Source organism: Centropristis striata, chromosome 3, assembly GCF_030273125.1.
Source record: "Centropristis striata isolate RG_2023a ecotype Rhode Island chromosome 3, C.striata_1.0, whole genome shotgun sequence".
NCBI lineage: Eukaryota > Metazoa > Chordata > Actinopteri > Perciformes > Serranidae > Centropristis > Centropristis striata.
In genome coordinates this window covers 23,787,518-23,811,560 of record NC_081519.1, presented here as the reverse complement: position 1 = coordinate 23,811,560, position 24,043 = coordinate 23,787,518, and the positions used below count along the sequence as shown (strand labels likewise).

General features: G+C 38.4%; 1 protein-coding gene across 1 annotated transcript in view; it reads right to left on the bottom strand.

The window, feature by feature from the left end:
- pcbp4 (poly(rC) binding protein 4) overlaps positions 1-24,043 on the bottom strand; it is a 185,081-nt gene that overhangs the window by 77,226 nt on the left and 83,812 nt on the right. Inside the window, exons 3-5 of the mRNA XM_059328417.1 lie at positions 15,361-15,657; positions 13,337-13,360; positions 10,744-10,776 (exon numbers count right to left, since the gene is read on the bottom strand). Of these exons, the coding sequence (XP_059184400.1) occupies positions 10,744-10,776; positions 13,337-13,360; positions 15,361-15,498 (195 nt within the window). The 5' untranslated portion in view covers positions 15,499-15,657. The remainder of the gene's footprint in view (positions 1-10,743; positions 10,777-13,336; positions 13,361-15,360; positions 15,658-24,043) is intronic.

Sequence of the window (24,043 nt, the reverse complement as noted above, 5' to 3'; positions counted from 1 at the left end):
CAGACAAATGGAACTCTAGACTTTACTGATAATATATGTAATAAAGGAAGTAGAATGTGATTATGACTCATTAATGGCTGATTGGCTAAAGTCACTTCATTGCTCGTGAAACAGACGTTGAAGGTTTTTAGTTCTCAGAGGAATGGAGAACAGACGTTCCTCTCAGCAGATCCAGAACTGTTTGGTTCGTAAAGTTAGGATCCACATCATTGTAGTTTTAGTTTGATTTGTGACAAACAATTCAGCACAAATAATGTGAAGCAAAGGTTCTCTATTATTGTTTGTTTATAGACATAGAGTCATGTTTCAGTTGAAAAAACAACAACTTATTTAGTGATGCTAAAATGCACTTTTGACAAAAAATGCAGGTATATGTAAGTCTTCCAGACAAAGTTAGAAAAAGTGCAGGTGCCAGTGCAGACAGAGAAATAGTAAAGTATGTGTGTGTGTGTGTGTGTGTGTGTATGTGCATATATATCTATGTATATATATAGATATATATGCAACTTTTCATCAATCATTTTCTGTTTGATGCCTTTGATTAAATCAATGAGTCCTTTCTTATACTGCACTGTAACATTTATTATTTTTATTATACACGTTTTATTCTGTTTAAACTTTACCAAGCTTTTACTTTTCCTCTTGATGTTTTTGGTTGTTTTATGTAAAGCACTTTGAACTGTCTTGTTGCTGAAATATTCTCTATAAATAAACCTGCCGCTCCTCGCTGTAACTGGCTGTCTCCTTCTGTGAGAAACTGACTGTTCCTGTTGTTGCACTCCAGATCTTTGCTGTCTCCGTCTCGCCCATCACCCCCCTCTCCCCCCTCTGTCTCCCTGTCCTCCCACCCTTAATGAGTGAGATGTGCAGCAGAACGCTGTGTTGCTGTTGCAGCGTGGGACTGTTGTCTCCATTACTCTTCATTTGGAGCGAAAGAAGGATGGACAGCCACGTCACTCAACTGCATTACTCTGCTCTGTTCTGCTTCATTAGGGAGCCATGCTGCCAGGGTGTGTGTGTGTGTGTGTGAGAGGTAGAGAGAGCATGTGTGTTAGTGAGTGCATGCATGTCGAGGTACGTGTGTGTAAAGCTGTTATGAAGAGCTACAACCTGACATCAATGCTTTTATTGACTCGATGAAAAGGGACTTCTTGCATGCTGTGTCCTCTCCTTGTGCGAGTGGAGTGTGTGTGTGTGGTGATTTTTTGCCAAGAGCCTCTTTAAAAACCTGGCATTGTGCGAAAATGTAGCCTTGAAACCCAGGATTTCATAGGCAGTTCATTAGGGAAAGTGAACGGAAGTGTTTGTGTGCGTGTGTGTGTGTGATCCATCAGTTTGCATACACAATGAGTGAGGGAGTGTGTGTGGCAGCAGGTTGGGGAATAAAGAAGAGTAATGAGAGGAAGATGTAGTGTATAAATCCAGTCTGACTGTATATATCCAGTGTTTTGTGCTTCGTCCTTGAGAGACAAATATCCATTTAAATATTCATGCTGCTGCTCTGTGAGTTACGCTGTCAGAGAGAAAGGCCCAGGCAAAGACAATCTGTTTTCGTTTCTTCTTTCTCTCTACCTCGCTCTGTAAATCTCTATGTGGAGGGAACACCTTGGTTACTTTCTCATTCTGTTAGTTAGAGGTTTCAGTCAGTTTGCAGAGTCAGTTTAGTGTTTGATTCCGTGTGTTTTTATGTAGTTTCACTTTAAGCTTCAGTAGTTTAATATTGAGGGGTGTAGTGGCAATTAATTAGGTACACCTGCACACCTGCCGAGTGATGCAGAACCATAGCACGGTCGAGAGGCAGGAAGAGGGATCACTAACAGAATATTTATTGATATTCGATCAGCGCTGCAGTTTAATAGTTTGATCTGAGTTTCGTGACTTGTGCTGCACATCAGTCATCCAATCAAAGCCGGTGATTGGCCCAATGAGGACCAGGCCTTCTGGAAATCAGTCTGAATGTGAGAGAACAGACTCATCAGCCAGGGAAAACAGCAGAGGGCAGCACAGCTCATAATCAGTGTAGACCAGTGGTTCCCAATCTATTTCTTGAGGGACCCACATTTTTACCATTGTAAACTTTGGCGACCCCCTCACTGTATTATCGGACTTTGGTACAGTCTTAAATTTGTTAGCCACCTGCAGTTTACATAGTATTTCTGCCATTTTAATGCAAGTAGGTTTAATCAGTGTTTTTTTTTTGGCTTGCGCAACAAGGAGAGAGCACTCAAAAGACGCAACCTTTGACGGCTTCTGGTCGCTTCCAGCCTTATTAAAACTGTCCATAATGTTTTGTGACAACAAGTTCCCTTTTTATGAGGAAAAACTTTTTGGGTTTACCCACTGTCTCGGGATGTTTAGTTGTCTGGTGTCGCTTCAGCTTGCAGGGTTTCAAACTCTCATTTGCCAGTTTCTCACTGCAAAAGATGCATTTGGCTCTAATTTTGTTCATTGCTACTATGAAGCCGAACTCAATGCAACTTTCATGGTACCCTCTCTTTTTCTTTTTGAGATATTCAGCATTCTCGTCTCCCTGACGCTTCGCCATTTTCCCATTAGCTCTCTGTTTCTGTTGCTAGGTGAAGTTACCTCTGTGTCTACTGCAGGAGGGATGTTACAGTCTCCCTTATTCTCGCGATATAGCCTTTATTTTTAAACTTTTCTATAGTGATTTGTTTTCACCCCCAGGGGACACGGGGAAAAAAAAAGAAGATGGGTGAAAAAAAAAAAAGGACGGACTTTTGCGAGATCCCGAGATAGTTTTGCGAGATCCCGAGATAGTTTTGCGAGATCCCGAGATACTTTTGCGAGATCCCGAGATACTTTTGCGAGATCCTGAGATACTTTTGCGAGATCCCGAGATACTGACGAAAGAAGAGGAGCAATGGAGGAGCGATATTCGCCTATTTTCCGGCCTTCTAACTGGAATAGCGTCACGAAAACCGCACCAATTTCCCCCAGGATGGTTTTATTTTGTACAGAAAACTAAGACTGACATTTCACAGGCTTGATCAACTCCCCAAAATCAGCGAGTCTGGCGAAAGATTAAAGTAACCGGGCCGAATATACGTCCTAGTGCCCAACGGCAGCCAGAGTGCTTAGGGACCGTCGCAAAAGTGCAACGTCTTTCTTTTCTATTTTTAATAACTCACTGGAAATTCATCTAATAAACACCAAACGACTTCTGATGTGTTCATGAACTCACTGTGGACTTCCCACACCCTTTATTTTCAATACACACCTTTTCAATTCCTTTTATTCAGTGTGTACAATATTTAAGCCTTTTATTTTGTAATAGCTCTCTTGTTTTTATAGATATCAACACCAAACCACTTCTGATGTGTTCATGAATTCATTGTGGATTTCCCACAACCCTTTATTGTCATTAAAAACTCTTTCAATTTTTTTAAAAGGCATAAGTAATCAGTATATATAATTATTTCATATCTTAGGCTTTTATTTTGTAATAGCTCACTTGATTTTATAGATATCAACACTAAACCACTTCTGATGTGTTCATGAACTCATTGTGGATTTCCCACAACCCTTTATTTTCAATAAACCCCCTTTTTTAAAGGCACAAGTAATATGTGTAGGGTTGCAAAATTCCCGGAATTTTCAAAGACGGAAACTTTCCATGGGAATTTAAGGGAATTAACGGGAATTAATGGGAATTAACGGGAATTTATGGGAATAAACTGGGAATTTTCAAAATTGAAGGTTGGCTCTTCTTAGGGAACTTAAATATAGTTGAGGAAAGTATATTTTAGCATAATCTTGACTAAAACAAACATATGCCATTCAAATACACTTGAATATCCATACCATTCCTCAATCAAACCCTAACCCACACAAAGGTTCGCAACAGGCTCACAAATGTGAGAGTGGAAAAGCTGGTTGGCATTCGCGCAAACCTAAGGCTCTTTGAGCCTGACACAGAGCCATCCTCAACAAGGCTGGAAAGTGACACTGAAGAGGAAGACTCAGAGTTGGATGTTGCGGAAGGGGACATGTTGTTGGATGTTGATGAGGAGCAGGAAGAGTCTACTGACTGAGCAAAAATGCAGAGGATTGCTTGAAGGAAGATTTGCATGTTTAATGGAACGTTTTGGAGAAAGAGTGGCATTTTTCATTTAACATTTTGAATGGGACTTTGTGGAGATTTTTGGATGGGGGGGGGGGCATTTTTGAATGAGTGGGGTTAGGGGATGGATGATATTGAACCCAACACTCCTGTTTTTGTTCATCCATGAAACAAGTAATTAGAACGTGTTCTACTCTACTTACAAATAAATCTGTCGAAATATCTGTTGAAAACATTTTGTATGGATGTTTTCTTATGACTTTCGCTTATATTTATGCTTGTATATAATATATTCCCAATTAGTTCTCATAAATTCCCATAATTCCCATTATGGAATATATAATATATATATATATATATATATATATATATATATATATATATATATATATATATATATATATATATATATATAAAACATAATATATATATATATATTATATATATATAATATATATGGAATATTTCCAAAATTCCCAAGCTTAACTTCCCATGGAAATTTACCGGAAATTTTCCGCCCCTTTGCAACCCTAAATATGTGTGTATAGTTCTTTCATATATAAGGCCTTTCTTATTTGATAGCTGTTTGAATCAGTCACAACCCTTTAGTTTCAAGCAAAACCTTTACAAGTTGTTTAGATATAAGGAGCAATAAGCATGTATATTCTATTCATACTTAAGGCTTTTATTTTTTAATAACTCACTTGTTTTTCTACATATCGACTTCAAAACACTTCTGATGTGTTCATGAACTCACTATGAAGCTTCCACAGCTTCTTGCTTTCCTTTAAAACCCTTACTTCTTAGATTCTTAGACATCATTCATTTCTTTACATTTCTCATTTTTTATTTTGACTTCACTGTTCTTTTTCTTCAAAATTGCTGCTGTTAATTCAGGTCAAGCATGCAAATTGTCATTCAAGCATGACACATACAACCTTTCAGGTAGTTTAGCATTAATTGCAAGCTGTTAAAGCAAAGTGAATAAACAAAAATATGATTACTACAGCCACAAGTATGCATCTGTACTTGACCATCAGCTCGTGATGCTTTCCAAAACAGAAAATCGAGAACAACTATAGCAAGCAATAGTGAGGAGTTAAAATACTAAGAACAGTCTTTGTCTTTTGTTGAACATAGTCATATATAAATTGGGCTGCACAGTAATTAAATACGTAACTTACATTTTTATTCATTGTCTTACAGATGTCTTATGATTGGTGACACACTGGAAGGAATGGTATCTGAAATTTAAAGTGTTTGTTTTACGACAATAAAGGATGTGGGGAATCCACAATGAATTCATGAACACATCAGAAGTGGTTTGGTGTTGATATCTATAAAAACAAGAGAGCTATTACAAAATAAAAGGCTTAAATATTGTACACACTGAATAAAAGGAATTGAAAAGGTGTGTATTGAAAATAAAGGGTGTGGGAAGTCCACAGTGAGTTCATGAACACATCAGAAGTCGTTTGGTGTTTATTAGATGAATTTCCAGTGAGTTATTAAAAATAGAAAAGAAAGACGTTGCACTTTTGCGACGGTCCCTAAGCACTCTGGCTGCCGTTGGGCACTAGGACGTATATTCGGCCCGGTTACTTTAATCTTTCGCCAGACTCGCTGATTTTGGGGAGTTGATCAAGCCTGTGAAATGTCAGTCTTAGTTTTCTGTACAAAATAAAACCATCCTGGGGGAAATTGGTGCGGTTTTCGTGACGCTATTCCAGTTAGATGGCCGGAAAATAGGCGAATATCGCTCCTCCATTGCTCCTCTTCTTTCGTCAGTATCTCGGGATCTCGCAAAAGTATCTCAGGATCTTGCAAAAGTATCTCGGGATCTCGCAAAAGTATCTCAGGATCTCGCAAAACTATCTCGGGATCTCGCAAAAGTATCTCGGGATCTCGCAAAAGTCCGTCCCTTTTTTTTTTTTCACCCATCATTTTTTTTTTTTTTTCACCCATCTTTTTTTTTTCCCCCGTGTCCCCTGGGGGGCTCCGTAGTTTTCTATAGGTTTTTTATTTAAATAAATTAATAAACGTTTAATGTAGCCCTTATTTAGTTGTTTTTGTCACTCTAATGAATTTAATGCTGACTCATCTATATTTAACACATTTATTACACCCCTTAAAATATAGAGGGCTTCGCGACCCCCCGTGGACCTTTGGCGCCCCCCTGGGGGGGTCGGCCCCCCGGTTGGGAACCACTTGTGTAGACGACAGACGAGGTCGTAACAATGTTCCACTTAGCTCAGGCAGCGCTGCAGATTGCGATGATCTGAGATCATTAAAAAAGTTTAATATTGCCACACTGCCCCCACAGTTTGACGGTGGTACTGCTCTGATCTTTAATTGTCTGTATGCTTCCAGAAAAGGTGCAAAAATACATGCGAAATGAAACAGAAGGTGATATGACGCATTTGTTGTAATGGCTGGATAACAGAGGAGAGGACACGGAGAGTTGTCTTCTCAGTATTTTACCGTTACTGATGGAGTTAAATGCTACAGTGGGACAGAGTTTAATGTTATGTGTTCATCTCACATGCAGCAGAATGAATGAGCAGGTTCATCGTAGGTCCAGTTTATAAAGGAAAACTTAACTGTTTACACGTCAGTTATCATGTTTCTTAACAAGTCTGACAGGATTATAGACACACACTAACAGAAGGATCATCAGTAAATGTAAAGATCTCTAATGTTGAGCAATGAAACTTGTGATTTTCCTCCTGTAAATGTCAGCACAGACGCAGTTCGTAAAGCTAAATATAAAAGCTTTCATCAGTACCAGAGGCTCAAACACCATTGTGTTTCCTCATTCAGTGACTTAACTGATATTTATTAAATCATATCGCTAATGAAGATAGTTTTATTTCTGTTTTTGTTCATGCATTCTATGTAAACGCTTTTCAATTAATATTAACAATTATATAAATCACCTTTCATAAAAATCCTGATGTGTCTGGTTGTTAGTTTGAACAGAACCAAACAGATTAAATGCGAAATAACTCTAATACCTTATTAAGCATATTCAAATATCACCTTACAGTATTTTCCTTTTGTCTTTGTATGAAAGAATCTCAGCTGGATGTTCTCCTGATTCTCCTAAACTCTGCTTCATTCATGGTTCATTTTTGGTGGCACTTTAAAAGTAAAAAAATCTCTCTCTCTCTCTATTACTATTTCTCTGAGGACACACATTTCCAAAATGATTTCTCCCTGCAGAATGTAATGTATTTGTGGGTTATTATTTAACATTTTTCCAGGCAAGCAGGGAACTAAACTGAGTAAATTTAGGCTCATTAAGTCACAGTGGAGTATTGTTTTCTTGTTGAAACACACCGGAAGCAGTTCTCTGACCTATTTTCAGCCACACTGCACACTTAAAGAAAACCTGAATTTAATATTTCCTCACATTAGCTTTAAGCTGCTGCAGCTCAGACACACAGGATGCTGGACTCAGGGCTGCAACATAACAATAAGGTTCTGGTGACATTACACCTCCTCCTTGTTTCTCCAGCGTAATATGAGCTGATACATTTCTCCATCATTCATTGACTTCCCGTCTCCATCTGCATGTTTGGACGAGGATGAAGCAGCTTTACGGACGCTCTCCAGCTTGCAGCTCTTCAAACGTATATCTCACTGGCATTCCCGTCAGGTGTGGCATACATTAACGAGCCCCTGATGTTCTGTATTCAGAGAGATGAACGCGGCACATTTGAAGTTATAGATCGCATGTTTAAGTATTCATACGGCTGCAGCGAGCCGCCTGATTACAGATGTAGAGTTGTTCCAGCAGAGAAAGAGGAATGAGAAGAAGGTAGCAGCACTCATCACCTGCATCAATATGTATCAGTTTGAATCAAATACAGGTCGATGTGGCAGCATGTTTAGTGTCTGATAACACTAATGCAGAAACATTAATTCAGTGAACGTGGAGAGGACGATTCAGATGATGAATCCTGCACTCACTCCTCCTGAGAGCAGAGCAAAGAGTCAATAATGAAACATTTGCTACCTTTTAATGAATGTTAAATGTGTGTTTTGTTCTGATTTCTTAGGAAGACTTCTGCAGCGTGATTTGTTGATTTTTCTATGAAATGTGACATGAGTGCTGTTTTAAACACGTTACATGTGACAGTTGTACAGTTGGAGTTCCTCAAGGGTCTGTTTTAGGAACAAATTTGTTAGATTTATGATCAAGCAAATTTTTAATGCGTCCCTCAGAGTATCAGACAGTCAACAGGCCACAGTCACTTAATTCACAGTCAGCAGCTGTGACCACATGGTCCATAACTTTATTCATAATAATAGGCCTGTGACAATTGCTACTATATCGACTTATTGTTCAATATATAAAAATGGACATGATTTTTTGTGGACTCATAATTGCACAACTCCAGAAAGTTTGGTGAAATAAAAGGAATTGGTGCCAAAGCCAGTGTGGGAACATTTTGGATTTCACTGTTCAGCTCAGTAGCTACACAACAACTGTGGCCGCCGTCGCTAACTGCACAGCGTCCTCCGCTTATTGTAAAGAAACCGGCATGCTAACTGTACACAGTGTCCAGTGCTTGTTGTAAACAAACGGAGGTCGCTAAGTCAACACATGCTGCTGCTGCACATACACACTGTAATTTAGTAATACTGCAAATGTTTGACAGGCAGTAGGAACTGCCCAAAAAATATCTGATAAAGCTGTTTATATATAATTTATAATATAAAATAATATAATATTTATCTCAGTGCAATTTCTGTTAACAGAGCCAGAGAGTCTATTTTATTGTTATGATTGTACTTTATTTATTTATGTTTTATTTATCTAGGATGTTTGCTTTTTTTCCACATTTCAATTCCAATGTTTAATATTCTTGAGATTGAAAAAAGGATGTACTCAACAATACTATCATTAATTGTGATGGAAAATATATCGTCCTAAAAAATGTGTTATTGTGACAGGCCTACATAATAATTGATCTGTGCAAAATGGACTTTAGATATAAATTATGTGCAATAAGTCAATTTGTCACACTTTTGTTACATATATACATATTTGTACATATCTCTATTTACTTCAACTTATGTCTATATTTCCATATTTCAATCTTATTTCTATTTGTAATTTTTTTTATTTAATTTAGACTTGTTGCATTTGTATTTTATATTGTTGTATATTTAGTTTAGTTGCTTTTTTTACCTTTTATTTTATTTGCAGAATTCCTTTCTATACTATTCTTATACAGCAGCAACTGTAACAAAGCAATCTCCCCCGGGATCAATAAAGTATTACTGATTCATATTTAGATTCAGATATATATTCTGATGTTCCTCCAGTATGTCCAGATGTTTGCATCCAGATGTTTGCTGATGATGTTGTGATTTTTAGCCGTTCAAGCTCTAAACAAGCTGCTGCAGCTGCACGGTGTCAGATTGTAGCAGAACATGTGCATGTTTTTTACATGGTAAAGTCATGATGTAAATTAACTACAAGCTAATTCCACTGCACATACTTTTAATTGTGCAATGTCGCTGTGAAAATAAAGACTAAATAATCATGATTGTTGTTTAAAACATGTTGTTTATGCTCTAAAATGTTTCTATTCATACAAACACAAAAAATCATGAGGACAGCATGTATTGTTGCCGGCTATCTCACACATTTTCTGTGAGATTGTTGAAGAATTTAGCCCATAAATGTGCAACCTTTTTTCCTTCCAAGTACCAGAAACGTGAGCTAGAGACCAGCAGCACAATCAGCTTCTGACAGATGTTTTTTGGTGTCTGAGGACACAATCTGTGGTTCCACAGATGACTCTGACTTTGCTTTAAAAGTCTTTTAGGTTATCATTCATGTTTTAATACTTTTCAGCAAATATTTCCCCCCTTTATCCGACGAAACGAAGAAGGAAAGGAGGAACCTCACGTTGTCCCTCCAGTTCGTCTCTTCCTCCACTGAGTCCTTCTGTCATTTAAAAGCTCTTTCTCTTTCTCTTTCTGTGTCTCTCTTCTTCTTCTCCTCTCTCTCTTCTTGTCTCCCTGAAGGTCCTTCTGGCTCTCTACCTCAGTCTCACTTTGTGTATGTCTCTCTCTCTCCATTTGCATCTGTGTTTCCTTGAAGAGATGGGAACGTGGAGAGGACAGATATTCCATAGGGAAGCTGCAGACTCACAGCTCCGAGTCGTGCTTCCATTTTAGCGGCTGCTGACAGCCGAGACAGCTAAAGATGTAAACGTCAACACGGCTAACATCACAGCGGGTGGCCGAAATACAAAATACACCTTCAGATATTTAAGTTGCATCCTAAAAATAGGCAGATATGATGGGAATCATGCAGAGAGACATGTTTCTGCTCTCCTGACATGTTTGTGTTGTTGTTGAAATCAGTGGTGAAGATTCAGATGAAAGCACTCTTTTATGTAAAGCATAATTACAGCACCAGCTGAATGTATAATCATGTTGGATACAGATGACTTTACTGCCACAAACTGTGCCCATGCTCCCTGTTTTTCCACAGTTTTGCTGTGGATTTGCAGCCCTGCACAGCCTCCTGATTCTGCAGTAATTAACATTATGCATGTGAGCTGCATGTGAAGGGCTGTCATGGATAAACAGGAGACAGAGATGAGAGAATGTGCAGGACGGGGACGGGCGGCGAGTCTTACCTCTTCTCGTATTCTCTTCACGGTTTCTCCTTTCTGTGGAGAGACGAGAAACACAAATCTGAATCTTTTTACTGCACGATGTCACTCACCTCTAAACTGTTCTGAGAGTTTACAAAGTGTTTTCATTAAAGCCTCTAAAATAGTGAAAACAGATGCATCATACTAGTAAAATAAATCTTCACCAAATTGGTAGACACATTTTAAAAAACACTTTGTTTTAAAAAAAGGACCAATTATCTCATATTTCATAGAGAACAGTCTTTGGAAACCAGGAAAAATCTACTAACTAAAAACTACTCCACTGGTACCAACCACGCCATGATATCTTTTTGGGAAAAGGGACATAATAAAAATCCCACTTCATGCTGATACCTGCCTCGGGCAGGTAATTTTTTGAGCTGCTACTAACTAGTCGATGCTGATTGGATATGGTTGAGGCGGCGACTTCGCCCATGCGTGATTCATTTGCAGACTGGTGCAGACTGGACGCTGAGGGGTTAACATCTGAGACTGCTGCAGGAGGACTGGGCCGCTTGTGAGTGCTCTGGGACAGGGCCTGCTACTCGTTAAGAAGAGTAACGAGTCTCCAAAAGTCTCCAGTAACACCAGAAAAAGTCCCTAGATTTGTCGCTAATTCCTTTATAGTCTAAATATAGAGACAAAGAGTCTCTAGAGGGTCTGAATAGTCTGAAAAATAGACACAAAGAGTCTCTAGAGGGTCTGAATAGTCTAAATATAGAGACAAAGAGTCTCTAGAGGGTCTGAATAGTCTAAATATAGAGACAAAGAGTCTCTAGAGGGTCTGAATAGTCTAAATATAGAGACAAAGAGTCTCTAGAGGGTCTGAATAGTCTAAATATAGAGACAAAGAGTCTCCAGAGGGTCTGAAAAGTCTAAATATGGAGACAAAGAGTCACCAGAGGGTCTGAATAGTCTAAATATAGAGACAAAGAGTCTCTAGAGGGTCTGAATAGTCTAAATATAGAGGCAAAGAGTCTCTAGAGGGTCTGAATAGTCTAAATATAGAGGCAAAGCATCTCTAGAGGGTCTGAATAGTCTAAATATAGAGACAAAGAGTCTCCAGGGGGTCTGAATAGTCTAAATATAGAGACAAAGAGTCTCCAAAGGGTCTGAATACCGGTAGTCTAAATATTGAGACAAAGTCGCAACACTGCTCGCCCTGTCGGTCTGTTCAGACTGTTCGGACTGTGTTGGTTAGCCTACAAAATTTTTCCTGGAAAGTTCTTTATAATTTGGTAGCAATAATAGAAAGAATTCAGGACAATTAGATAACTTCTTGTTCAAACAAGAGTTCTGTGAGCTGCAGTGTGTTTAAAATGCTCCTGTGTCTCCACCAGAAGTCTGGACCTGGATTTCTACTACAGTACATGGTTCTCTCCAGGAATAAGTTACTATGAAATGATTTTAAAGTTATTTGGAATTTAAGGAGCCCTAAACTGAAGGGTTACCGAAGTTATTATATTCTGTATTTCCACTGGGGAGAAACCAGCTGCTATTGTCAGAGAAACAGGCTCCAACTGGAAGACGAGTGCAGCAGTATTATCTGCAGAACTCCAGGTGAGTGATTCAGCAGCCGGCGGGAAGCCCCCGAGCAGCTCAGCTCACAGTTTCTCTGCTGCTAACAGGTTTCTAATGACACGAATGTGACACAGGAGTTTACCAAACATGAAGAAATGTGCTCCTGTGATGAATCAACACTTAAAAAAGTAATCATGTTTGTTTGTCATGTTTAAGCCGGACGGAACCGTCTAATATTATCTCAGTTTGACTGGAGTCTGTTGGAGGCAGATAGAGTTTAGTGAGCATCAGTTCTGCTCCACCGCCTGTTTAAAGCAGCAGGAATCCCTGGAGAGCAGCTCCTGTGGTGCAGCTGCAGACTGACACGACCCGAGCAGAAGTAAAAAACACAGTGATGTAATTTTCATGCCATCTTAATGTCAGACACTGCAAGCTAATAGAGCCCACAGTGGAAGTGATGAGGAGGGGAATCAGACTCAATCAGGGTGAGAGAACGTGCAGCGAGGGCAGCGGTCATTATCACACTTCACTTGGCTGGGATATATTTGGAAAAAAAATCCTACAGGGGGTTTATTTAACACGTCCACAGTGAAATTGACTCGCATCCCTGGAGAGCCGCTCCTTTTCAGTAAGTACAGATTGGAATGACACGGCTTGACTGGAAATTTTACACACTATTAATTCATATTTCATGGCAACTTTACATCGTTGTAGCAGGATTATATTGAACGTTATCTTGAGCGGCATGCCAATTTTAGCAAACCAAAGAGTGAAGATGGGAGGATTTTCCAACAGTTCAGAGATGGGGCGGATTTATTCTTACATGGACACGATCATCTGCACTGTGCTTTAATTTGTTCCAATGTAAAATACATAATGTTGGACAGATAAATCCCTTCTGGTAGGACGATGATTTTAATGGCCTAATATTCCAACATTTGTCTTTGGGTGCAGTGAACCGAGATATTAGATAATAAGTAGATAATAATAATAAGAGAGAATCTGGATCTCTTAATGCAGGGTAGAGGACAGAAAGTATAACATTTAAACTCACCTTTCCGATGATGCTTCCAACTTCCTGTGGAGAAAATACAAAAAGAAAATGTCAGAGGACAAATATTCAAACAGTTGTTCTGTTCAGCTCATCAGGAACTCTCTCTGTATTAAAACAACCAGATCTCCAACCTGAACGACAGAACAGACCGGCTGTCAGCACAACCCATAGGCTCCTATCAGCGTTAGGCGGCTCACGGTGCCATATACAGAAATACTTAAGTTTTAATAGCTTTTTTTAATACCTTCAGAATATTTTTTAATACCAACACGACACTGATCTGCAACTGTAGTGGAAACCTTTTTAACTTAGTGTCGGGGGTAACTGATAATAAAGTAACTGATTCAATTTGAATGCAATTTATAAAGTATAGAAAATGACACTCGACTGCAAAACAAGCTTTAGAACCAGTGTTTCCCACAGGATTTTCTGAGACTATGATGGCGGGACCCAAACAAAGTAGGGGGGTGGTATAAGTTTTTGCCCTAAAAGCCTAAATTTGGTGCCTCTCACACATTCTAATTTATTGTAAAGGAGAATAAGGATTCTTCTGTTTTTGTTTCTGTTTCTGTTTTTGTTTCTGAGTCTGCTGTCTGTGGGTCCCGTTGCGGTGCTGCTGCTGGCACTTGAGGCCTTCGAAAATGTAATACTTTTTTAAAAATAATGGCCTTATTTTTGGCTAATTTAATTTACTACCTTTTACTACCTTTTAAAACCCTGCAGCAATACTGGGGACAGAGCAGAGCATCACATGTCATTATACAGACACTTACAGTTCACTGCTGTAAAAAAGCTGCAGTTTCTGTGGATTTCGGTACAAAACCACTGAGCTAGATTTAGGGCAGAAACCTTCCTGGTTTCAGGAAATTTACTTTTGTTTCCACGTGTTTTTGAGGGGAGACTGGACTCTCTTTTGAAAACAAAAGCAGTGTCTTTTGTCAAACCAAAATCTGCTTTTTTGGAAGCAAATCTGGCAAGTAGAGTCTACATCTGCTGAGTCAAACTGCTCTGTAGCTCTGAGCCCTTTGGTTCCTACTGAACGTGTAAATATTTAAAAATGTGTGAGAAATTGAATAATAAAAAAAGAAAGGTTAAGTAATTTCCTTAAAACAGCTGGTCACTTCAAACCAACAGGAGGACGTGGTGTGTTTGTTTGGAACTATTTTCAGTGCAGATTAATCCACAGTTGGTGCTGCAGAGAGTATTTGTGGGAGCAGGACGGTGTGTGTGTGTGTATGTGTGTGTGACAGAATAAACTGCAGTGTGTGTGTGTTTTGAACAAAAATGGAGGAAGGAGCTATAACACACACATGCTGTTGGTTTTGCTCTGCACATGGGATTTGTTGGCAGTAAAAATGATACAGGACACCAACACTGCTCTGCTGGTGAAACAGTTAAGGCCTTTTTTTGTATTCTATGGCTTTTTTTGGCCACTTTGTTCCTTTTTTGGTCTTTTTTTTCCCCATATTTTTTCTCTTATCGGGGGTCATTTTATGTCTTTTTTTTGGTAATTTAACATCTTTTCTGGTAATTTTGTGTCCTTTTTGGTAATTTTGTGTCTTGTTTTGGTAATTTAACATCTTTTCTGGTAATTTTGTGTCGTTTTGTAATTGTGTGTCTTTTTTTTTGGTAATTTTGTATCCTTTTTGTTAAGCTTGTGTCTTGTTTTGGTAATTTAATGTTTTTTTTTCTGGTAATTTTGTGTCTTTTTTTTGTAATTTTGTGTCCTTTTTTGGTAATTTTGTGTCTTGTTTTGGTAATTTAACATCTCTTCTGTTAATTTTGTGTCTTTTTGTAATTTTGTATCCTTTTTGGTAAGTTTGTGTCTTGTTTGGGTAATTGAACGTCTTTTCTGGTCATTTTGTGTCTTTTTGATGATTTTGTCTCTTTTTTGTGTTTCTTTTTCTTAAACAAAAATGGAGGAAGAAGCCATAACACACACATGCAGTTGGTTTTGCTCTGCACATGGGATTTGTTGCAATAGTAAGACTCCACATCATCTCTAGCCTCGTTTCTCTGCTCACCTTCCCGTGCATGAGCAGGCGCAGTGTGAGCGTGACCCCCATGGCTCCGTCTCCAAACTCCTGCTCACAGCTCATGGTGGTGGTGGTGGTGGTGTGGTGGGTGGAGGTGTGGGTGGACTCTGCTGCTGGGAGACGCATGAAGGTCCGAGGCCCCGAGGCGTATGGAGCTGTCCAGAACACCACAGAGAACCCTTTGGAGAACCCGGAGAGGAACCTTTGGAGAGCCCTGGAGCTGAGAGAGGGGCGAGGGGAGGCTGGGTGAGGGGCGGAGCGAGGAGTCGACGGGGCGTCCTGTTTCTGAGGGAGGCAGAGAGAGAGAGAGAAGATCAGATAACTGTGAGGATTATGTTTTTATACACACATCAGGCCTCATACAACAACATTTCATATTCTTATCTTCACTTTCTCTTACTTTATGGGTTATAATTAGGCCTGTCATGATAACACATTTTTTGGGACGACATATAGTGATGGAAAAAATTATTAGACCCTTGTTTTCTTCAATTTCTTGTTCATTTTAATGCCTGGTTCAACTAAATGTACATACTTTTAGACAAATATAAAGATAACAACAAAAATAGCTGATAAGAGTTTAATATAAGAGCTGATATCTAGATAATATTGATAATAACCAAAATCATTATCAAGAAAACCATGGCAAATGTCTCGATATCAGCTCTTACAAGAAAAAAAAGTAGAAATTAATAAAAAGGTCAAAATTACAAGAAAAAAAGTACAATTACCAGAAAAAAGTCAAAATTACAAGAAAAAGTCAAAATTACCAGAAAATATTTAGAAATTGTGCGTTAGGACATTGTGTCGGGAAGTTAGGTAGAACAAGTTTGTCTTTTTTTCTGTTTCATGTATTTTTTTTCTGTTTCATTCAGAAACATTTTTAGCAGTGAAGCTCTGCTGATTCACACCTCTACTGTGCATGAGTCTGTTATGTGCAGCACATTTGAACATTTCAGGGTTTTGTCTTTGCTGAACTTGAACAGATGCAGCAACAGTCCCACATCCAACACATTAATAAAACAAGACATTTCAGAGCCAATAAGTGTTGATGAATGTGACTCAGCAGATGCAGAAAATAGGACAGAACACAGTTGGACACGTGGGGACGTCAGATGAAAGAAAGAAAAGCTCATGGAGCGTCTCTGCTGATGTACATTGTCAACATTTGTTTCTCCCACTTCACATTCTGACTTCATACCAACAGTTTTAGTCGTCTAACGAGCGTCTCTGTGACAGTTTGTCTCAAATGAAATACACATTGTCAGCAGCCAGATAAGCACGTGTCCCGCTAAACAGATCTGCTTCTGTTTTAACCCTTTGTGCCCACTTTAATTTACTACCCTTTCAGGCCCTTAAGGCTGGAAATGTCTACTTCCAAAAGAAACGTGATAAAACTGTACAGATTAATATTTTTTCTATTATTATTTTTTTGCATAAACCTCTTAAACAACTTTTGCCCTGCTCAAAACTATCAAATGTTTAAACATTTTTGGCATTTTAACCCTTTAAATGGTTACTGATGATTTTTATGAAAAAAACAACAACACAAAAATGTAGTTATTTTTCCTACAACACATAATTTTTGTGTGGGACACTGTTTTTTATCACAGCCTTGGATGTGTCAAAGATTAAGAACAAAATCGATTTTGATGCATTTTTAGACAACCCTTTCAGGCCCTTAAGGCTGAAAATGTCCACTTCCAAAAAAAAGCGATTTTTTACAGATTCATATTTTTTCTACATTGTTCTGCATAAACCTCTTAATCAATAAACTCGCGTTTCACCCCTATTAAACACTTTGAGTCTATTTTCTTCTATTTTGCAAGGATGAACACTTTAGATTTGTGATGTAATGATTACTCAGGTGGAGGAGTAGCTGCTTTTGAGGATCAGCATAAATAGTAAACAGCTTGCAAATCGGTCAAACAGCTGACTACATTTCCCTGCTGCTGGATAAATAAAGTCTTATCTTATCTAATCTTTCAATCTCCTTGAAAGTAAAAGAAACAGCATTTTCAAAATCAGATTTTATGTTTTTATGTTTGTTTTTTGTGTTGAAAATGTTGATCCAGTATGTCAAAGTGAAACAATAATGATCAGATGATAGAGAGGAGGTTGTGCTTGAAAAAAAAAGCTACCAGCATGTCATGGTAAACATTTTTTTAAGAGTTATATACAGACAGGATGAGGAAGAGTCAAAAATGGCCAAAAAAGCCCAAAACTCCAAAAAGGTTAAACAGTGAAATCTGAAGTAAAGGTCCCAGCAAATACAGTAACAAACACTGTGTTCACTCATTTGCATTAGTGGGCGTAGTCAAGAGCTGCCAAGGCACCGAGCTCGAGAAGGCGTGTGTGTGATTTGCAGTCAGAAGCGGTCCTGGTTGTACAGAGTGTTTGGCTCTGTAGCCACGAGGCCTACAAGGCATTTCATTGATTCAACATCGTGAGCAGCAGGAGCGAGCCGGAGCGCGGCGCAGTGAGAGGTGTGGAAATTAACATAATTTCTCAAGTGTCAGAAGCTAGTCAACAAGCCAGCGCAGTAATTTAAAAATTAATTGGGAACTCTGTTTAAAAAGCTTAGGGGGCTGAATTAAATAAGCTCTTGGCCATGGAAATGCCACTCAAGCGTGATGATACTTAAGCATTTCCTTTTACCCCAAACTCTCCAAAACAGAGAGGGAAACGGCAAATGAGGCTCCAGCCGCTGCTGCATACTAAACAACAAAAACAATCTGTGCAAGTGTGTGTGTCATGAAATGTACATCTTTGCATGTGTGTGTGTGTGTGTGTGTGTGTGTGTGTGTGTGAGTGAAGTGGCTCAGGCATCTGTCTCTATGCCAACCTCCTCAGCAGCATACGGTCTGCAGATGAATAAATAAAAGGTGTGTATGAATATGTGTTGCTTCATATAAAAACATCTGTGCATGTATGTGTGTGTGTGTGTGTGTGTGTGTGTGTGTGTGTGTGTGTGTGTGTGTGTGTATGGATCCTACAGTATGCATGCGTCTCCATTTGCACGCAGCATCTTCAGCATCTCATGAAAAATACACACTGAGAGCCAAAGTAGGTCACAAATGTGATGCAGGCAGTCTGGCACGCAAGATGAGCCGCGTCTCATGACGACGCCACACACTCTCTCACACACACACACACACACACACACACACACACACACACGGGAGGCTGCTTTAGCTTCACAGAGAGACCACCTGAGAAACAGGAAGTTGATGAGAGGTGGGCGGAGAGAAAGAGTGATATAAAGGATGAATGACAGGCGATGCTTTATAAGACCACCTGGTACGAGACTGAATCGCTTGTCAACACGAGTGTTTCATCGTTTTCAGATGAATTTGTTTCTTCACAGCGTAGGTCAAGTGGTTGTGTGTCTGTGTGTGCTTTAAACACCATGTGTGGGCATGTGTGTGTGTGTGTATGTGTGTATCAGTGTGTTGGACCACTTGGGCATGTGTGTGCACTGGAGTGTGTGTGTGTGTGTGCTTGGTTGAGTGCATGTATTTGAAAGGATGCATTTACTCTTTCACCGGGCTGTGTGTGTGTGTGTGTGTGTGTGTGTGTGTGTGTGTGTGTGTGTGTGTGAGAGAGAGAGAGAGAGAAATGCAAATACAGAACATATGAATTATTGAAGCTCCTTCAGATGCTTCGGCATGGGGTTAAAATGTGGCCTACTACCCCCCCCACCCACCCTTTGACAGTCATACATGATGAAGCACACACACACACACACACACACACACACACACACACTTAACATCCCTATGGACCTGTCCTTGTAGAAATGGACTCGGGGGAATAAGCCATGAATCAGCCATGCATGAGGTCAGCACTGAGAGCCTGTGTGTGTGTGTGTGTTCTTGTACTTCATACATAGTGAGGACCGAAACAAGCTTTTAATCAGCTGAGTGAGGACATTTTTGGAAGTGAGGACATTTTTGGAAGTGAGAACATTTTAGCTGACCTCACTCCTTCAAAGGCTGTTTGAGAATTCAGACTTGATTTGAGGGTTCAGGGGTCAGGGATTTAGTCATGAATGTAAGAGGAAGGGGGTCGGGAATGCATCATGTAAACGAGTGTCCCCACAAAGACAGAAGTACAAGTGTGTGTTGTTCTTGTATTACTGATGTTGTGGGGACAATGTTTCCACAGTCACTTTATGGGGACTCGTGTCTAAAAAATAAGCTTACTCCCAAATTTTTTTAAGGATACGACTAGGTTGTTCGACTCCAGAGAAGAGTTGTGAAACAATATCTTCACAATGTGCAGATACCTGTGAGCAAATTCAGTAAAACAGAGCAACATTTAAATTTAAGACGAATCTTTATCACAAATAAGCAAGCAATATATAAAGACACAAACACATTCATCCCTCATTGTTTTTTTTGCTGCACAAAACCTTGGTGAGGACCTTTAGGATGAACACAATTTTACTTTCTAGCCCACGGGTCGGCAAGCTTTACTAACAAGAGAGATATTGTTGGCTAAAAAAAAGAGAAAAAATTCTAAGTCTAAATTACCCTTCCAGCATCACTAATAGGTCATAATGAGCATTTATTAAGTTTAAGGTGCTAGGCCGTAGACTTTTGTAAGCATTTTAGTTGACTAAAAAAGGCTGCAGATCTTTAATAAATCTGACCCTCTGTCATTTTTAACACAGTAATTCTGTTGTCAGTCAGCAGCTGCAGCTGCACTGACACTCTGACAGACTGCAGGGACGTGAGTCATGAGCTATCATTGTTCAACATTAATAATTGGAGTGAATAATTGTTACTTTAGTTTGGTTAACATGGTGAGATGCCCATGTTTTATTGGCTGAGTGCACATATTTAGTTTATAACATGAACAGAAGGTCACTGGATCATATTAATGCATATTTTTGAACTATCACTTCAGAACATCTGAATGGAAACAGCAAAATCCCTCAATTGCACAAATTGAGTTGATGCTCTTCAAAACACTTTTGCTGATTAAGTTCTGACGCAACAAACATTTAGCTCACCAGACTCCTTCACTGTTTCCTGTGGCGTCTTACGAATATTAACCCTGCTGTTATGTTGTGAGTCAAATTGACCCATACCTCAGGGGTAAAAGAGGTTTTCTAGTCTATTTTCTTCTTACTTTACCAATTGATACTGAAGAACAAAATCCAGAATTTATTCTCTAAATTACGCCCTGACTCCTCGACATGTCGTCCTCCAGTGGACTCATCCAAAGCAACCTTTCATATCAGTGTCTCCAAAATAAGGAATAAGGAAATCAAAAAGAAATAACCACAGAGAGAGATGGAGCCTGTGTGAATAAAAACACAACAGAGAGGGACGGAGAGGGAGGAAACTCAGAGAGGAACATGGAGGAAGAAGAAAGAAGTCAGAGAACAAAACGGAGCCAGAACACAGGCTGAATATATTTCACAGCCATACGGTAAATCATTGTGTTGGATTTGATTACCAGGTGGGCCGGCCTGATTGATTCTGGACGGCAACAACTCATTTAAAAAAAGTGATTGGATTAAACGCTGAGCCAACAACTCATTCCTTAAAGCTGATTGGATTAAAAAGGCGGCCGGATGATGTAAATCATGTCGCCAGTTAACGGTCAACCACCAAATCAAGGACGCCACCGAGGAAACACAACACACAACCAACACAAGACCTGCTGGAAGTGTGTGTGTGTGTGTCATATTTATGTTATGTGTGAAACATGGTGTTGTGGATGGTTTGCTTATTGTGAGTTTTTATCTGCATCGACTTTTTTCAGCATCAATGGTGGAATGAAACTTATATATATATAATAGTAAAAATGTGATACTTGATACGAATATTTCAATTTCATGCTACTTTATACTTATATCCCTATAACACTAATAATAATAATAATAATAATAATAATACATTTTATTTCTAATGGACTTTACAGTATAGAACAACCTCAAAGTGCTACAGCACATACAGTTACATACAGATACAAACAACATTAAAAATTCAGCACAGGCTTTTTTAAAAAGGTGGGTTTTCAAGCAACGCTTAAAAGTGTCAATAGTACACTAATGCACTACATTTTAGAGGGATATATTCTTCTTTTTACTTTAATTAATGGTTAATGTATACACTAAGATTGCATAAAGAACACACAATGATTACCTTGTAACCTTATTAAATGTGTGATGAGTTTATAAAAAATATTTTGATTCATTGCTACATTTTAAACTCCTCAACATATAAAATAGCTCAAATTAACTCAAGTCTAACCAACATTCAAATTAATTGTTAATGATAATCCAATAACATAGTAGTAAAACTATCTATTGTGAATTATTTTAATTATGTAACTTTAAGAACATTTTGCTAATAATATGAGTATTTATTTTAAGCGGGGCAGGAAGTTTTTTTTCATTATTATTTATTTTTGGCATCACTGGGCACAAATCCAAATATTTTTTATTGTTTTCAGTGCATGTACACCATTATTTATAACTTTGGTTTAGTACAAATTTGAAACTTGATACGAATATTTCAATTTCATTCTACTTTATACTTATATCCCTCTAACACAGACCTGGGCATTGGGCGGCCCGCGGGCCACATCGGGCCCGTTGGCTGTCCTTGTCCAGCCCGCATGAGGTTACCCAGAAATTAGAAATCAATATAACAGCAGTGCTTTTATTTTGAAAAAAAAATAGCAAACATTAGCATTAGCACTAGAGCTAACAAGCACTTTTACTATAGTTAAGACAACAAATATAGCCACTAATATATATGGCAGAAGAAAATAAACTTTAACAAACCTTGTTTCCTGTCAGCCAGCCACTATAGAAGCCTTTTGATATTTTATATCAATTTTATATGAATTACGACTCACTAGTTATTATTTACCGTTCGTTTTTTCATTTAACCGTTCCACCTGTTATTTCCTGTCACTACCTTTCAAAATGAAAGCACCCGTTTCACACTGGACGGCACCTTTTCAAAATAAAAGCATCACAACATTGTAAAACACCTTGAAAATGTACAAACATGAAAAACAAGCTAAATAATGCAAAAACACAAATAGGAACCTTACTAAAGGTCATTTACAGTTGTGTTTAAAATAAATGGAAAAGTGATATAGTGATTGGAGTATTTACTACTTTTTACTGCTATATTTGATTTACTCCACATTAACAGTCTTATCATAACATGTGTTCCTATCAGTAGCAGCTCAAAACCAGATAATTTACTGTATTTTATAAAGTGATGAAATTAATATTGAGCAGAATTTAGTTCAGAGTTTTGGTCCGGCCCCTGCAACCTTCGTGGCATTGGTAATGTGGCCCCTTGGGAAAATGAATTGCCCACCCCTACCTTTTTTACTTCAATTATTGGTTATTTTATGCATTCAGATTACATTAAGAATAAGGAATGTTTACCTTGTAACCTAATTTAATGCATGATGAGTTTATAAAATATATTATGATTCAGTGCTACATTAAACGACTCAACAGCAAATAAAATTGCTGAAATTAACTCAAGCCTAACCAACACCAAAATGAATTATTAATAATATTCCAATAATATAATAGTACAGATATGTATTGTGGATTATCATGAAACTTTAAGTACATTGTGCTAATATTATGAACATTTAATTAAAGCTTTTTTTAAATTCATCACTGGGCAGAAATCCATTTTTCCTCCCAACATGTTTTTTTAAATTGTTTTCAGTGCATGTAAAACATTATTAATAACTTTGATTTCAGCTATTTAAGTTACCATGATGTCATTAAACTGTAGTAACATGTAGCTAACTAAACAAGTAGAAAAAGAACACAAAAAATAAATTGAAATATAACACAATACAACATAGCATTAATAGTAGAAAAAGGCATAAAAAGGAAAAAATTTGAAGAGAAAAAATAAGTAAAAACACACAAAACAGTAATCAATTCAACTGTAAGCATAAGGACAGTAATAATAATAAAGAATAAGAAAAGATTAAACAAATAATAAACACTTAAATAAAATGTGAAATAAATAATTGTATTTTTCAAACAATTTATAACACATTTGGAGAATACGGGGACCTCTGCTGCTTTCTTTTAATCTAAATCCTGACCTGACGGACTATTTCTGTTCCGTCAGCTGTTGACTGAATCAAAGGTTTTACTTGGAGCCTGGTGAGATGGATTTGCAATACTGTGATCCTGGGATTCCCACCTGATCTCACAAGAACTCAGCTGCTGTGTAAGGACAACAACTGCAAACACCCTGCAGGGAAACACCTTTCAACTGCAAAGTCTGACGATGAATGCAATCAAACACAAGGTGTCAATAAAGTGAAAGAGTTTCAGAGAAAGTGTTGCAAATAGCTTAGCCTCCTGCTAACTGTAGCCAAAACCTCACGGCTGCAGAGAATTCAAGTTCATGTTTCTGCAGCTCAAGCATTGAATCAGTTTGTCGCTTCAAAGAAAACCTGAAGGCAATGAGATCTCACTCTGGATGCTTGAAATGACTTGCAGGTGACTGCATGAAGAGGGAGGAAGAGGGAGAGCTGCAGGAGGGTTAGAGTTCACAGAAAAAACTGCCCACTCCAGCTTTAAGTAAAGAATAAGAAGTCAGCGTTACTCTGCAGAAAAATGACACATATCTGGTTATTTTTAGGTCCAAACAGCCCAGAG